The 16,302-nt window shown below is 55.6% G+C and overlaps 6 protein-coding genes across 6 annotated transcripts; all 6 read right to left on the bottom strand.

Moving 5' to 3' along the window:
* Positions 1 to 969: 969 nt before the first annotated feature.
* On the bottom strand, positions 970 to 1,317 carry LPMP_262270 (hypothetical protein; the record flags this gene model as incomplete). The annotated part of the gene is made up of 1 exon (XM_010701745.1): positions 970 to 1,317. One exon carries the CDS (start codon positions 1,315 to 1,317, stop codon positions 970 to 972), a length of 348 nt encoding a protein of 115 aa, XP_010700047.1.
* A 1,246-nt stretch (positions 1,318 to 2,563) lies between these two features.
* Positions 2,564 to 6,265, bottom strand: LPMP_262260 (hypothetical protein; the record flags this gene model as incomplete). The annotated part of the gene is made up of 1 exon (XM_010701744.1): positions 2,564 to 6,265. One exon carries the CDS (start codon positions 6,263 to 6,265, stop codon positions 2,564 to 2,566), a length of 3,702 nt encoding a protein of 1,233 aa, XP_010700046.1.
* Positions 6,266 to 7,026: 761 nt separating this feature from the next.
* LPMP_262250 (hypothetical protein) lies at positions 7,027 to 8,127 on the bottom strand (the record flags this gene model as incomplete). Its single annotated transcript, XM_010701743.1, has 1 exon — positions 7,027 to 8,127. The coding sequence occupies one exon, from the start codon at positions 8,125 to 8,127 to the stop codon at positions 7,027 to 7,029; it is 1,101 nt and encodes a 366-aa protein (XP_010700045.1).
* Positions 8,128 to 8,766: 639 nt separating this feature from the next.
* LPMP_262240 (nitrilase, putative) lies at positions 8,767 to 9,606 on the bottom strand (the record flags this gene model as incomplete). The annotated part of the gene is made up of 1 exon (XM_010701742.1): positions 8,767 to 9,606. The coding sequence occupies one exon, from the start codon at positions 9,604 to 9,606 to the stop codon at positions 8,767 to 8,769; it is 840 nt and encodes a 279-aa protein (XP_010700044.1).
* A 1,332-nt stretch (positions 9,607 to 10,938) lies between these two features.
* Positions 10,939 to 11,664, bottom strand: LPMP_262230 (hypothetical protein; the record flags this gene model as incomplete). Its single annotated transcript, XM_010701741.1, has 1 exon — positions 10,939 to 11,664. The coding sequence occupies one exon, from the start codon at positions 11,662 to 11,664 to the stop codon at positions 10,939 to 10,941; it is 726 nt and encodes a 241-aa protein (XP_010700043.1).
* A 1,642-nt stretch (positions 11,665 to 13,306) lies between these two features.
* On the bottom strand, positions 13,307 to 15,301 carry LPMP_262220 (Sec1/Munc18 related protein, putative; the record flags this gene model as incomplete). Its single annotated transcript, XM_010701740.1, has 1 exon — positions 13,307 to 15,301. One exon carries the CDS (start codon positions 15,299 to 15,301, stop codon positions 13,307 to 13,309), a length of 1,995 nt encoding a protein of 664 aa, XP_010700042.1.
* Between the last annotated feature and the right edge of the window lie 1,001 nt (positions 15,302 to 16,302).

Raw genomic sequence — 16,302 nt, 5'->3', positions numbered from 1 at the left:
CCCCCTCCCCTTCTGAAGTCCTGTACTCCTCTGTCAGACACTAGCACAGCCGTCGAGAAGGGACCACTGAGGTCCACCTCTCTTCACGTGAACAAAGCCAGCGCACACTACAGGCCTCCCCTCCTCGTCCTCTTCCCCCCGCTCACCCACCCCTGACCGTTGCTTGCGGCCATGGTGCTTCCTCTTGGTGATGGATTGGGAGGTCGGTTTACTTCTATTAAAAGGGAACAGTGGCTCGCGGTAGACCCGGGAGAGCCAGACAAAAGACGAACACCGCGGCAGGGTTAGAGGAGTGACCACACAGCAGGCAGGCCCGCAGCGCCACACGAGAGCCCAACACAGAAGCGAGCAAAAAGCGAACAACAAACGAGGAGAACAAAATAAGATAATAAACGAGAAACGATCAATCTGTGACTTTGCTCACGCACCCCCCAAGTCTCGCTCGATTACGCCCGGCAACTTTTCTCACCTCCTCCCTCTTTCTGTTTTCCTCCCCCGAGAGGCAGCGCGTACGCAGCGACGCAGGAGCCTAAGTACACGCCCATTCACCCGCATGTCGACAGCCAATATAAAAATAAAGAAGGTGGCTGGGGCTGTGTCCCTCACACTCTTGTCCCCCTCTCGCTCCTTCTGTCGCAGCAGGCATTGACGCACCTCGCAGCGCTTGATAAGGCACGCCACGGAGTACGTTAGAGCTCCCCAAATCGAACAAGAGAAGAAAGGGGAGAGACAGGGGAGCAAGAAGGGAGAAGAAACAGAGAGGGGGACGGGTGGGTGGATGTCGAGGGATGCAAAACAGAAAGAGAGGGGTAACAAGGGCGATAAAAACAAAACCGACCCTACGAAAGAGGGAGAGAGAGAGACGGAGTTAACAACAGGTCAGCCCACTGACATGCCTTTCATGCGCGCGTTGAGCGCCGTCCAGTTCCTCGAGCACCTATAAGCCAAGTAACACCATTGGCAGCAACACTAAAGCGTTGCAACTGACCCTCTCAATATTGTGCTAACCATCACGGTTCCTCGAACGATGCCCCATAATTCGAATAAACGCGAAAACCCCAGTTGCAGTGGGGAAATGCTCTCCAGAAGGGCCTTGAGCGAGGCAGGGTCCTGCTCTCCCACCTCTAACGTTGGCATCGACTCTAGCGATCCCTGTGCGACAGCGCTCATCATACCGCCGACGGACTGCGACAGCGACGGCGTCAGCGGCACAAGCACCGGCAGCATGCGAGCCGCCTGCGCCGGCGAGCTGATGTGCAGCCGCGTGTACATGAAGCGCGGGATGGCCGTGCTGCCAAAAACACGGCGTCCAAGCATCTTCTCGATCACTTCCGTAGGGAAAAAAAAGGAAAGATGTGGCGAATGATGCCGGTGGCTCCTGCACTCGCGCTTGACGGAGTGGAGTAGGAAGGGTTGGGTGGAGATGAAATGACTGTGTAGCTGAAGTAGTTATCCTTGATAATGTCGGTTGAGCCCTCCAATCAAGTGAGTGCACACATACACACACATACGGGCAAGTGCTGAGGTAAGTTAATGATGGTTGAAGTGAATGACTCACGCAGATGCTTCGCGACCGCCCATTAAAAATCAGAGAAAATGAGAAGGAAAGGAGAAGGCGCTGCCGGAATAAGGAGAAAGAGGGGCCTTTACGCACGCACCCACGCACCGAGTGAGCTGCATGGGTGCGTGCATTCGGAGAGGAAGAGGGGAAAGCAGGGAGAATAGAGATGGGGTTGCAGCTCTGTGAAGACGCAGGCAGACGCCAATACACAGGCACATGACGGAAGTGTCACACGATGAGTGAAAGAAGAGAGGTCTACCTTACCGGTGGCTCGCATCTCTCAGTGCATCTTATCCCCCCCCTCGAGCAAGAAGGTCGTGGTGGCGGAAAAAAAAAAGGCGGGGAAGGGGGAGGGGTCTGACGGAGTGGGCTCAGCAGTGGCCCTCTCGCTCTCTCAGTCCTCTCGCCTTCTTCGTCTCCGCACCCTGCGTAGGATGAAAGAGAGACCAACACACAGCGCAGCAACTATTTTTTATGATGGCGCATCGAGAGGCAACGATAGCGCCCGTACTAGTAGGACGGGTGGTGGGTGGGCCGCAGCAAACAAACAGTGTACAAGGGGAGGGGGAGGGGGGCAGCGAAGACACGCGCAAAAGAAATCAAAGTGCCACTAAGGGAGCTACGGTAAAGGGAGAAAAGACACGCAACACAAACAAATCGACCGCAGTGTGGTAACGACAGTGTCCTGGGGTGCGTCGGTCGCTCCCCAATCCCATGAGCAGATGCCAACAGACATACACACAAAACTGCACTTGTGTACGACGCATGGAAGAGGAGGAGGGGAGCGGTGGGGAGCAGGGTGCCTTCTTCAAGGGGGGTAAGCGGGAAAGTGCCAAATCGTTAAGTGGATAACCACACAGAGAGAAAGGAGGAGGTGAGACAAGGCACTGTCGACATAACATATGCGTCTCCGCTCACATGCAGAGGACTTTGCCAGACGTCTTCCGTAGTCATCACCCCGTCGCTTGTGCACGCATCGATGCATCCTCGTCCGCATCCTTCTCACATGACGATGTCGTCAGAGTGGGCGTCTGAGCTGAAGATGTGATGTTCCAAGATATCCTGCAAGTTCGCCAAGCTCACCTTCTCTGCCAGCTGATTTGCCAGCTGCTCCTCAAGTCGCTGCAGCTCAATCTGCATCTCCTCCTGCATGAGCTGATGGAGGCCGTTGAGCTTGTCGTGCACAGCGCTGACGTCCTCCTTGCGCGTGAGAAGGCTAATCATTGAAGACCATATGTTCTCCAGTCGCTCCTCGAGAAGTGCTCGTGTATAGTAGGTGGTGTGCATCGAGTCGACTACCTCCGCTACCCAGGCCGCTTTAGCATTGTCAGAGGGTTTCTGCGCACAGTTGCCTGCCTCCAACGACTCAGCCGCTGACACGACGGCGGACCCCTTCACGTTGGCACGCAGTTCATCAACCTTGGTCTCGATGCTGCTGACGACAGTCTCGAGCTGAAGCGACAAGTCTCGCTGGTGCGCTTGGTGTGCCGATTGTACTCTTTCCAGCTCTCTGCGCAACTCCAACTGTGTCGTCTCTAGTCCGTTAAGGCTATCAACAGTAGCACCAAGTACCTGTGCCATGCCCTCGACACGGTCGCGGCCCTCGAGCACAGTCGATATGTGCTCGTCCAAGGTGCGTTGCACCGCCTCCACAGCAGCCTGCAGTGCCGCTACGCTCTTTGCGTTCGCGTGTGCATCCACCGCAGTCGCGGTCGACTCAGCAGCTGCCTTCAGCGCTTCCTGACAGCGGAGGACGGCTGCAGTCGTGGCAGCCTCAACCAAGGCCGGCTCTGCCTCACGTACCTTTGTGCAGAGCTGTGACGCCACAAAGGCCTGCATGTCCTCCTGCAAGCACTCCAGACCCTGCTGCAGTCGATGCACATCCCGGCAGTGAACATCCCTCTCCGCTTCACTGGCACAGCGGCACGTGTTGCTAGTGAGCTGATGCTGAACTACGTCGAGTCGCTCATGGCATCGTGCCAACTCACCAGTGCAGTATGCCACGGCCGCCGCCGTGGCAGTCGAGTCTGCATCGCCCGCGGATGGGGAGACTTCTTTAGGAAGAGCGGACAATAACTCCGAAGCACACCTCTCTACGGCAAGAAGCCGTGCTTCCACTGCGCGAAACGCCGCCTCCGCTTCATGACGCAACGACTCCTCAACGTCAAGGCGGTGCTGAAGCTCTTTGTAGGCAGCGTGCACCTCTTCTGTGTCAAGCGCATTGGTGGTGGGTGAAGACACGTTGCCCTTCTCAATTTTTCGTGCAGCAGCAACAGCAGCACACTCGCTTCGCACTGCTTCAAGATCGGCGTGCACTGCATGTAGTATATCTGTCTCCACTCGAGCCACCTGCGCGGAAAGGCGCTCTACCGTTTCCGCCAACTGGGCAACCCCGGCGCTTAGGCTCTTGCAAGACCCATCGGCGCTTGTTTGAGAAACGGCGCCCTTTTGCGCACATGGTGGCTCTACGGACGGCGCAGCCGCAGTTGGTGCCGCTGCTGCATCACGCTTCCACTTCTCCAGCCACGTGTGCACCTCCGACAGCTGCAGTGCCGTCGAACTTTGGTGGAGGGAAAGAGACTGCTCCGTATGCAACAGGCTCTCCAGCGCCGCCGTCAGATCAGTGCCCAGCTTGAGCGTCATGCGCTGCTGGTCCTGCAGTTGCGCCTCCATCTCGTGAGCGCCGCAGGCAAGCTGGTTGCCACGCTGGTCAACACCTATCACATGCTCGCCGAGCTCCAGCAGCCGACGCTTGAAGTCCTCAATCGCCTGCTCGACCACGAGAACACGCTGCAGCACGGAATCAGCTGAGGAGAGGCCGCCAGCTTCAGAATCCACGATCCATCGGTCGGCTCGTGCTGGCAGGGTGTGCAGGCTTAGCTCGACCCCTGCCACGCGGCGTTTTACCGCCTCCACCTCAGCCAACGCTGGCGTCACTTCACGCAGTACTGGGTGCGACTGCAGCTGATGCATCACCTCATCTCTCACAATGTGCCGTATCTGATCCATCTGCTGTGACATGATGGCCTGCGTGTACTTGGCACCGCCGTCCACCTTCGCGGTCAGCTCGTTCAGCTGCTGAGACACGCGCTCAAGTACAGGCGGCGATGTGTATGGCTGTAAATTCGGTGACACAGCCGCTGTGATCTTCCCTTCCACATCTTTCATAAAGGTCGACCGCCATGTTTCCCATGCCGCTGGAACCTCATGGTTGATGCAACTCTCTGGTGTGTTCGCCTGCGCTGGTGAAGCAGCGGGCGCCGGAGAAGGTGCCGCAGCGGCGCCGCACCCCTTCTGCAGCCCGTCCACAGCGACCGAAAGATTATGCACAATTTCGCACAAAGACGTCACTTGCCGTTCCTGCTTTTCACGCTGTTGTGACGTGTAGCCGACAATTGTGCCGATGCGGCCCAGCTCGTTGTGCAGCCAATCATTATCCTCCCCTTGCTCCGTCCGCATCGTCTTGACGGAAGTGGCGAGTTGTTGCACTTGAGCCTGAAAGGCCGCGACGGTGTCTGCTACCGAACTCCTGACTATGTCAAGCGATTCCTGAGTCTGCCGCTGCTCCTTCTGATGGTCGCGGCGAGCCACGAAAGTGGCACCAAACTGCTCCACCTCTGTTTCCACACTAGCAAGGCGCACAGAGATATCCTTCATCTGCTTCACGGCACGCTGTGTGACACTTTCGACCTCATGATTAGCAGTTGCCAGCTGCTCTACCAGGCGCCGCTGCTGTTCCTTTACCGCTCGCAACTCCTCTGCCAATTCGCAACAGCGCTGCCGCGTTTCAGCCTGATTCTCTTTGAGAAGACCACCAAGTTCAGCATAGAGAGATTTGACTTCTTCGTGTGACCTGGACTCGCACCCAAGAGAAGTTTCCTCCGCACGCTTCATACGTGTTTCCAGCTCGGCATGCTGCGCAACGCACAGCTTCTCGAGCTTCTCCATTGTATTAAAGCACGATGTGAGGCGATCCTTGTTCGTCTTTTGATCTACCTCCACAATCTGCGATAGCTCCCCGCATATGCCGCGAATTCTGCTACTTTCCTCTTCTTGAGTGCTGGAAGCTTCTCGGAGGACCTCAACGCTCTTCTCCAGACTACTTTGGCGTGCGCTATAAACGTCCAGTTGGTTCTTAAACGCTTTCTGTATGTCTGTGACAGCCGCCAATGCACTTGTGTCGACCAGCGATTCGGTGGGCCTCTGAGCCACAGTGTAAGCATCGATGTGATCCTTGAGCAGCCTCTCCGTCGTTTCCGCCTTTGTAGAAAGCCCTGTGACAAGCCCTTTCAACTCACCAAAGGCACCGACCGTTTTTGTGGAAGAAAGGGCTGCCTGTGATAGTCCCTCTACATGTGAAGAAAGGTGCTGCATTTTGGTATCAAATGCATCTGCCTTTTTGCGTAAATAGTGGATCTGCTCTGTGTGCCGCTTCATAGTGGAGTCGTAGGCAACTCTGGAGGCGTGGTGATTCAGTGACAATATATTACGGGTGTTATCGATTTCTAGATCCGCCTGCTTTTGCATCACTCGACGCAGTAGCAGACTTGTCTCTTTTTGCTCTTGCCGGAGCGATTCCACCACGACCCGGGATGATTGTGCTTCATCATTCAGTTGCTTCATAAACTCACGTACCACAAATGGAATATTCACCCATTCATCAGTGTCATCCAGAAGGACACAGCGACCCTCATAGCCCATCATGTTTCTATGGATAGTGCACGATCTATCGGTCTCCGTCTCCCCTCAGGCGGTCTTCTGTTTCTCTTAGCCTTTTGGATAGCAGTGTCTGATCAATTAGGTGTGACGCGCGATAAGCAGCATGAAAGGGGAAAAAAACGATAGGTGTAGTCAGAAACTTGCTTATTGCTTCCTGCTTCGGTTATGATGAGTTCAGTAGTAGCGGTGGCTCACCGAGTTCACGAAAGGAAAAAAAAATTGAGAAAGTAATAACAAGAGCATATAGACGCTTGTTTGCAGGTATTGTATACGCCTCCAAAATGCAAACGTGAGACAAGAGGAGAGAAGAGGTGCTCATTGTTTGAAAGTCCTCGTCTGTTGGTGAAGCACTCAGAACAAGAACAAAGGAGCCGCGCGTGGTTACAAAGCTGTGGATCCCACTACTAAACGATGCCTCTGAGGGAAAAGGCGGCCCCCTACTCGCATATGTGCTGTGGACCTACAAATAAGAGATGTGTAGCGGGTCGGTAAAGATCAGCTACTTTATTTCCTTGATGGGTATTTGTTTCGGCACGCATTGAAAAGCTGCAAAACGTGAGAAACCTGCAACAGCATGCGAAAAAAAAAATGCTACGCTGAGACAAAGCAGTATACTCGAGGCACCCGTTATTCCCTCATCACAAACTTTTAGACTCCACGTACACATACACGGGCAAAAGCAAAAAAAAAAATGGCACAGGCTGAAGCTTCCTAAATCGCTTGTTTTGGTGTACATCCTGTAGCGGCTAAACAGAATAGCCACTCTCTGTTATCATCCTCATGTGGTACTTCCGAAAATACAGCATGTAGTTCCAAAACTCATGCGGATTAATGGCGTAGTACACTTGATGGTCCCGTACATCAGCAAAATGCACATTCCTAAGAGGTGGGCGCACCCGTGCCATGTCTAGCATGAACTTAAACTTGTAGTACCAGTCCTGCTTCCTTAGCAGCCCAGGCACATACACAAGACTATGGACACCATTGTAATTCTTCACTTTATCCTGTGCTCGATCAAGCGGCCTAAAAGGGGAGCCGTTGCGGCCTAAAATTGCGGTGACGCTAAGGGCCACATCCTTGTGCTCCAGCACCGTTCGCAGTGCAACATACCCACCATTACCTTTGCCGAGAAGATGCACTTTCCCATTCTCGACGCGGAAGTTGTCCGTCACCCAATCGCAGAATCGCGCCACCACCCCTTCCACCGGAACTTGAATATTATGTCGAAGGTTCACAACAGGGGAGAGAATGACCCACCTTTGTTGCACCATCAATTCGTAATGAGTGGGACGCTCGAAGAAGTTGGCGCACACATCCTCAAAGTCGCGTGGAACGCCGCGGTGATCAGGCAACACAACCATGTACGGGTACTCTATATCGGACCTCCAATCTGGCGGCGAGATCATACTGTATGCAATAGGTGACGGATCTTCATCGATGTTGAATGCGCTGTGATCGACGCAATCAGCCTTTCCTTCGATAATCTTTAGGCTTGTCGACATCGGATAGAGCGCGCGAAGCTCAAACTCATTGGGGATAATGTAGTTCTTTGGGAGGCGCCTAAATGATGTTTCGTTCGGGCGGTACTCGATGTCTGGTTGAGGAACTCGAACAATGTGTCTACGTTTTCGGAAGCTCACTTGATCCGGTGTGTTGTCCTTTGTCCGCGAACCAATAAATGGCCCGTCCTGCGAGTGCATGTACTGGAGTTTGTGCAGCTCAATGCACTCAATATCCCTCTTGCTCATCATGCTTACATCGTCTGAATCAATGCTACTATTTTTCAGATGACCTTCGGCTTTCCTCTGGTGCACTGTTTCATTGACAATCTCAGCGGACTGCACCATCTTTTGTTCAGTTTGTGTGTGCGCCACAACTGCGGAGTCTGGTATGCTCGATGTGTGAGTACTTTTACGAGTCGAAAGAGCGCACAAAAGCGCCAGGTGCTGCCCACGACGAAGCATCACTAGCGAATTTGTTTTTTCATATGCATTCGAGAAATCCTTTCATGCGTCAAAGGAGCGCAGGAATGCGCGCAAATGTATAGAAAAGGGTATGGTGGTCAATCGAAACTGAAAGAAAAAAAGGTCATTATATAAAAGAACACAAATGCGAACGTGCTGAAATTGGTCCTTGTACCTTCACATTAGCAATACTCTCAAAAAGATGTGCGAGCTAAGCACAGAGAGAGGACACGAATGCCGAGCCTCACTTTGAGTGTAGACTTAAGCAAATTGTGCCGTGCCCATTCACTCTACATACCAGAGTCTGCTCTTTGGGGGGTTCATTTTTCACTGCACTAACTGAAATGCAAAGGGGGCACATTCTTCGAGCTATTCTGGTGCAAGAAGCGATTGCATGCACAAGGAAGCATGTGTGATAGAATGGTAAAAAAAAAAGAAGCAAAGGTTAAAAGTTGATATAATAATACTGAAAAATGTAACTTACACTACGATCAACCAACTGCAGATAAAAAGAAGCAGGCATTACTGCTTCCAATGTAGCGTATAGAGGTCGTTACGCACGCCTTTCAGGATGGGAATTCGGCTGCGAGTCTCTGAAATGGCGCTCAGGTCCATCTTGTAATCAACGAACCCCTCCTTTTCATCCAGCTCACAGAGGACATTGCCAAAGGGATCTATCACCATGGAGTGACCCCATGCCACGTACTCCGCGGAGGTATCGCGGGCAGGGGAACATAAGAAAACATATTGCTGATTGTCGACAGCGCGAGCACGCCCTGTCAGCTCCCAGTGCGCCGGGCCGGTTACCATGTTGAAGGCACCTGGGTACACAATGAAGGAAGTTCCTTGTTCGGCGTACTTCCACGCCAGGAAGGGATATCGGATGTCGAAGCAAATACCAACGCCGAACTTGGTGTGTTCGTCCAGTGAGATGGCGGTCGCATCATTTCCAGCACTAAGCACCTCGCCCTCGTCGAAACGAACAGCCTCTGTGTTGATGCGGAATAAGTGCACCTTGCGGTGCACGTGTTTCAGCGCACCATCCGGTCCAAACGTCATGCTCGAATTAAATAGTCGTCCATCAGCTGATTTTTCCGGGATACTACCGGCAATGATCCAGATGCTGTTCACTTTGGCACAGTGCGACATCGCGTCAAATGTCTCATTGCCTGGCGCAAGAGCTTCAGAGTACCTATCGAAATACTTTGTGTCATACGGACAGTTGAAGCACTCAGGCAAAACAGCCAGCTTGCTGCCCCGCTTCGCAGCTTCAACTATCATCGCGACAGCCTTTCTGATGTTGGCTGCCTTTTCGCGTGTGACAGCCATCTGACAAAGTGTCACGGACAGAACAGACGACATTTGCAGTAATAAAAAATAATTTGATGGGATGTTTTCTTTTGGGATCGCTGTGCTCGCTTTAGGGAGGGCCGCGGGTGGGGGTGGGGGGAGAGTGGTCTGCATGGGTTCGGAGCGTTTGTTGGTGGCGGGATGCTTGGCGGGCGGGGGGCGCGGGGCCTCCTGCGGCGCCACGCCAGGCCGGGGCGCGGCCTGCCCCCTCGCCATCGAGGGGGGGTCTCTTGGCCCTGGCGGCGAGCGGCTGCCCCGCCGCGGGCGGGGGGGGGGGGGGCGCCGGCCACCGCCGCCGCCGACGGGGGTCGGACAAGGAAAGGCGCACACAGAGAGCAAACACAGGGGCTTTCGATTTTCAGTTACCGAACCCGCATTTAACTCCGCCGTCGCCCCGCCACGCATGGGCAGGAGGAGCAGAAGCAGAGGACAAAAAAATGGGTCGCATTGCCGGCGGCCGCCTGCCCCCATCGCCGCGCCCCGCACGCGCGCGCACACGAGCGCCTTTCGCGGCACGAGAAGAAGCAGAGACGCCCCAGCGCCACGGTGACCGTGGCAGTGGCAACCGGCACGCATGAGGAGAAAGCGCTGGGTAGGCCAGGCGCTGGGTGAAGCAGGTGGGTGCGTTGATTCCTCGCGTTCATGCGACTTTGAAGTAGCGTAGCGTACGGTCGGGACTGCCCAATGTGAACGCGGGTGAGTTGACGGCAGTGCGCTGCACCTACACGAGCACACAGACGCACAAGATGGTATACACACGGAAGGGGACTTACATGACAGTGTGCCACCCACCGCATCCTAATTCCACACCTCATGATCGTATTCCCTATACACAGGCAAATGCGCGCTTTCGTCTGCGTGTACGTCCACGCGCACAGACAAGAGCTACATGGCAACTACCTCCCTCCCTCTCCCCGCTGCAACCCTCAAACGTCTCTGCATCACATCCCTGTCAGGCGTACATCACTGCCGAACAACGTCCTGGTCATTAACGAGACAACACGAAAACCAGAGAGCAACTTCTCAACAGAAGGGCAAAGACACTGTGATGGCAAACCAGTCTTGTGACAGTGACCGGGAGAGAGTGAAGGGCGTTATGCACGGGACGACTACGCCTCCCTCTCCCCGCTTCCTCCTCGCCTCGCGTGCTCCAGAGAAACCAACATCACTGTGAGGCAACCGATCACAATAGAAAGTCCACAGCCACTGCCGCTGACGATGACATGCCACAACGCAGAGGCAAAAAAAAAAGAAATGAGGAGTGCTGCAGAGAGGAAGGGGAGGCCAGGACGAATGGCGGCACAATGGACGCATCGCTGCCGCTCTTGTTCTGTTGTGTACGCCTTAAACGCTGTCCTTCGACTCGTAGTGATGTGATCCGTCCGCGCCTGCACCGTCTGCGGAGGCGGCCGCCTCGTCTTCTGCGGGTACCGAGGCATCCATGGGCAGGTCTGGCAACACACCGCGATCCTTGAGCAGCCGCTCCACAAACTCGGGCGGGTTCGGCGCATCGTAAAAGGGGTATGCCTTCAGCCTATACGTGGAGGGATCTACCGGGACCTCCGTGCCAATGCTCGGCGGTGGTGGCACGACGGCGTCAAAGGGGACCGCGGCAGCGTCGTCGTACTCCATCTGCCAACCTGGTGTGTCGGCGTAGCTGATCTCAACAGGTCGGGTAGTGGACTCGCCATGAAATGTGATGTAGCCATACGCCGTGCCTTTGCTGCCCTCTCGATCAAAATCAATGGCAGCTAAGGTAACGTACTTGTCATAAGTGCCCTGCCGCCACTCCTCGCGAAAGAACTTCTGCCCACGGCCGTGGAAGCGCGTCTGCGAGGCAAGCTGGAAGATGTTGAAGCCGGTAGACGTGTTGTAGGCGCGCGTTGCCACGGCGGCCTTGAGCACCTCAAGCGGGTCCAGCTGCGCGGAGCGATCGATGTGGTCAAGCTCCACCAGCTGCGTCCCATCCAAGACGAGGTTTTCCTTGTTGTTCAATACAACGCCGGGCACGTAGTCCTTGGCTGCCGTCCAAGGCATTCGTCGACGATGTGCCTCCGGAGAGGGTCGCATACCCTTGCAGCCCAAGGTCATGGAACTTCCCGCGTTCAACGCATCCCGGGACAACAGCGTCAGCGTGCGGCACCGCATGGTTCAGAAAAGAAGAGGACAACGAAAAAGGCGGCACAGGAGATACGTCTGGCACCGCACACCGGCTCGGGCCGTCTCGCCGCTCTCTGCGGTGCTGCACGGCGGCTTTGCCGTCACTCTCCCTTTCGCTCAGGGGTTACGCCGTCCAGACACGCGAGAAAAGGGAAGACTCGACTTCAAGAGAAAGAGAGAGAAGGCTCAACAGAGACGACCCACAGGTGATGCTGGCGGCACTGAGTCACCCCTGCACGCACTGGAAACACGTATGTGCGTGTTTATGCGCGCTCTAGCAATTTGTACAGAGGCTCACAGGGTGCTGTAAGAGGAAGACAGTTAGGAGGTCAAGAGTGTTGAGGGGGGGGGGGGGGGGAGAGGTTTGAGATTCGGAGTGAAGAGCATTGTGTCGCTGACTAGGTTGACAAGGGGTACTGTGCGAGAGAGAGAGAGAGAGAGAGACGCAACGGCGGAAAGCCCTCTTTCGCTGTAGGCGGGGATTGTGAGTACCGTGTAGGGGCAATGTGCATAAGGAGGTGCGTGTCGCTAACAGTTCACCACTCGCTCTGGTCACCGCCACGTACCTATTTTCCTCCACACACACACGCACACAGTCATCACACCCCTCTTCAGCTTGTTGCCACAGAGCAATCATTCGGCCAAAGCACGTGGACAGCTCCACGCACCACGCATGGCATCGGAACGGGACACGAGGGGGAAATGTGATGTGCCGCACCACCGCACAAAATGATCCCCATCCCCCCTTCTTTTCCAGTGGTGTTCCCTCACCCCCACGCCCCAATCCGCATCGTCGTATTCATCCCAAGAGAAACTTCTCAAGCAGACGGACTCATCAGCAGCGTAGTGTATCACGCCTGTGTGTCAACCTAATGCGCGCAGTTCTCTTGTCCCCATGCCCGACTGCTGCTGCAGTGTGGATGAAGTCGTTTCCATGAAACATGTGTGCCTCCCACTCACCTGCAGACACCAGCGTTGCGCACGCGCACTCAGAAACTCGGGAGCACCAGAGGAGCGAGAAAACAAAAAGTGGAGCAAACGAAAAGAGGGGAGTGCGATACAACAGCCGACACTCCCCCGAGCGAGGAAGGCAGAAAAAATGGCCAAGAAAAAAGGCTCGAGTGCGTGAAACGGAGTTGAGAACAAGATAGACACACATACACGCGCGCGCGTTGGCATCCCGGCACCTGACCGTCATGCCACAAACACCGAAGGAGACGCGCGAGTCGCTAAGATTGATTGTTCGTGTGTGCGCAGAGAGCGAAAAGCACGCCATACACGTATCAACCCACACAACCTCACAGATAGCACCAGTAGGTCAAGCAAGCATTCTCACATGGCATAAAGGAAAAGGAAACTCACATCATTAGCACAGGAGTGTGTGGAGGGGAGAGGGGAGATGCAAACGCTTCACAGCGGGCAGCTGTGAAGGTCGAGTGCACACCGAGTGTCGTGTGTGCGTGCACAAGTCAGTCACCTTACCCTCCCTCCGCTTTCCCCTCGACAGAACTCAAGGAAAGGAAAACGGGACTTAATCGTGTACCGCCGTTCTTCAGCGTAGGGAGTCCAGACTAGAGATGAACCTGTCGGGGATTAGTACTGACGTGCCGCCCACAAACACCTCCACATGCGCGGTCTGCGAGATCTCGTAAGCGGCACGCACTTCGCCGTAGGTCACGCCTCCCAGCACGAACAGCACAATGCGACGTCGTGTCTTTAGCGCAAACTGCCCCTCGTGGCCCAGATCGAGCGTCAGGTTGGTGTCTCCGCCGGCAGGGCCGCCGAAGTTGACCCCCGCGTTGCCGCTGCCAACAGCCCGAAGCGTACGTCGCTGCTGTAGTGCCCCACGAAGGCTGCCACCACCCCCGCCACCGGCACCAGCGTTGAAGACGGGAAAGTCTAACGTGCTGAGTGTGTGTTTCGCAGCGGCATTGAGGACTAAGTACGCCTGATTTCGGTATGGGTCCGCCTCTGGGTTGTTCGTGTTGCTGTCGTTCTGGCGAGTCGGGCTTCCCTGTGCGCTGCCGTCTGTCAACCCATTCGCGTGCTGGAGACTCGTGGGGTTCGTGCGCAGAGAGCGGCGCATGAGGGTGCCGAGTAGGTTATTGCCAGTTCCGCCGTTACCGCTGCCGCCGCGGCCGTTGCTCGCCTCACTGACAATGCTCTGCCTTGCCGCGTCTTGCGGCAGCTGGCCTATTCGCGAGATGAACATGGAAAAGGAGTTGCAGCGGTCAGTCTGGCTGCTGAGCCCGGTCTCCTGTAGTAACATGAGTTTCCTCGCCTCGGAGAACTCGTGCGTGTTTGTGCCAGCGATCAGCAGCAGGAGGAGACGCGTGCGCACGTCAAGCGGCAGAGAGACGTCTGCTGCCATGCGGCGGACGCTGTCATAGAGCTCCTTGAACGGACGTCGCCCAGTGGCAACATCCTGCTCCATCTCGCACACCTCTGCCAGCCTCTGCTGCCTGTAGCGGTCCATGATTTTCGAGCACATGTCGATGTGAAGGGAGAGCTTCGCCTGCCGCTCCTGAAACTCCGGCAGGAAACGAATGGCGCTGCCCATGTCAGCAAGTCGGTTTCCAGTCCCGTAGTTGCCTTTCAGCTTTTTCATTCCCGCCACAAGGGTCGGGTTGGCAGCCATCAAGTCCTCTAGCTTCTTCGGGAACTCGGCGAGGCAGAGAGCAAAGAACCTGTGGCGGTACTGGCACCAGTACGGGTCATGTTCGTCTATCGGACAGCTGCGCGTGCTCTCCTGGCCGGAGCGATCCTCAAAGGTGTGCTCGTAAATGCTGTTCTCGAGAAGCATGAGGTCGTTCAGCAGGCACTGATACGTGCGCTCATGTATCACCGGCTCTATCGCATCGAAGGAGCGGTCTACAATGATGAGCAGCGGTGACTCTGCTGCGTCACCGCTGGCTGCCGTTGCATTGCTGGACATCCGGAACGTGGTCGGGTTAGTGCGCAATGCTTGGGCGGCCTGATCAGCGAAGATGCGCGCTACTTGATGCGCGAGTCGGCTGCTGCCCTGGTACTGCACTGTTGGCACACCGGCACCAATGGTGAAGAAGACGGACACCAGTCGTGTGGCGATCTCGCCGAGGATGTTCTCGTGCCCACCGGAGAACGCCACGTCGGGTGGGAAGAGCCTCTGGATGTCGTCGTGCATGCCGAAGCAGAAGAGCAAGCTTTCCGGGACCACAAAGTCAAGAAGCATGTCCTTCAACGTCTTGATTGCCTGAACAAGGCGCGGCTCCGATGCCAAAAGCTGAATGTTTTTCTCCGACGAAGGCGAGGTGAAGAAGACGTGCGCCTCGCGGTACATGTCCTTCGTCTGCCAGTCATTCATCACCTGACGCACGGACTCCTCGGTGGGTTCGATAAAGTAGATGGCGGCGCTGCTGAGCACTGATTGTCGTGGCAAGCCGAGATCCTCGACAAGAGTCACACCGTGGTCCATCAAGTCGTGCATGCGCACGCATGTGCTCAGGATCTCGGCCGCTTTGTTGTCGCACACCAGTATGTTGTAGTCACCCGCAACGGGGTCAAGCATTTCAGAAAATATGCGCTGCCTCACGCACCCGAGAATGCCGCTACGGGTTTCGGCAGGCCTCTTGCCGCCTGGTGTCCGCTCCTTGGCCTCCGTCAAAATGGGGGGCGAGGAGGAGTCGCCGGCGCCGGCGCTCGACGGCGAGGCAGGCGATAACTCGCCACTCGGCACCGCAGCGGCGGCGCTAAGGTAGCGACGGCCGTCAACAGCCTGCGACGGATTGCCACGGAGCATGGCTTCTGTCAGAAACTACAACTCTTCTGTTAGAAACGCAACGAACGAAATAAATCGGCAAAGAAGCGAGCGGGCGGTACCCTGGGCTGGCGTAGAGTATAGGGGGGATGGAGAGAGGCACGCCGAGGAAGGTAAGAGGGTGGCCAAAGTCAAAAGTGGGCACAAACAAGCACACAAAAAACACAAACGCGCGCGCGCGAAAAGCGAAACTAAAGAGACGGCGGAGGAATAGCGCCGCCCAGGTGTTTGGCAGGTCGCCTTGTACAACGGACCTGATGTTCACCAATATGTGTGGAAGGAGAAGGAAGACAAGAGACAGAGGAGAAAGGGGGCAAGTAAGAGGGAGGAAGAGGCCGGGAAGGATGCTTACTCTTCATGGACCGAAGTTAAGCACCGCTAGCGTTGCTCACCACTGCACCACAGCACCCCACGCAATGACTCTCTGTCCGTGTGTGTGTGTGTGTGTATGCATAGAGGACAGAGGGAGGGGGAAGGGCGCAACTAAGCTGAAATGGCGATGAGGCCCACTCTTTGGTCGTGGTGTGGCAGCTCTTTTTCCTTCACCGCTGCCATTCAGGCACCATCAGTCGCCGGCTCACCATCGAAGCAGTGGCCGTGACGACGCCAATATCTCGTCTTTCTCTATAGCGCACTTCGCATCGTTTCTGAGCGAGCTCAATGATGCCGTATTGCACTTTGGCGCACGCACATGACAGAGTTGATCTCAGTGCACCCCAAGCACTGTAGCCCACTGGCGCACGCGGACACGG

Source organism: Leishmania panamensis (assembly GCF_000755165.1).
Source record: "Leishmania panamensis strain MHOM/PA/94/PSC-1 chromosome 26 sequence".
In the NCBI taxonomy this organism is placed as follows: Eukaryota; Euglenozoa; class Kinetoplastea; order Trypanosomatida; family Trypanosomatidae; genus Leishmania; species Leishmania panamensis.
The sequence above is the reverse complement of the archived record's forward strand: the minus strand, read 5'-3'. Positions and strand labels throughout refer to the sequence as shown.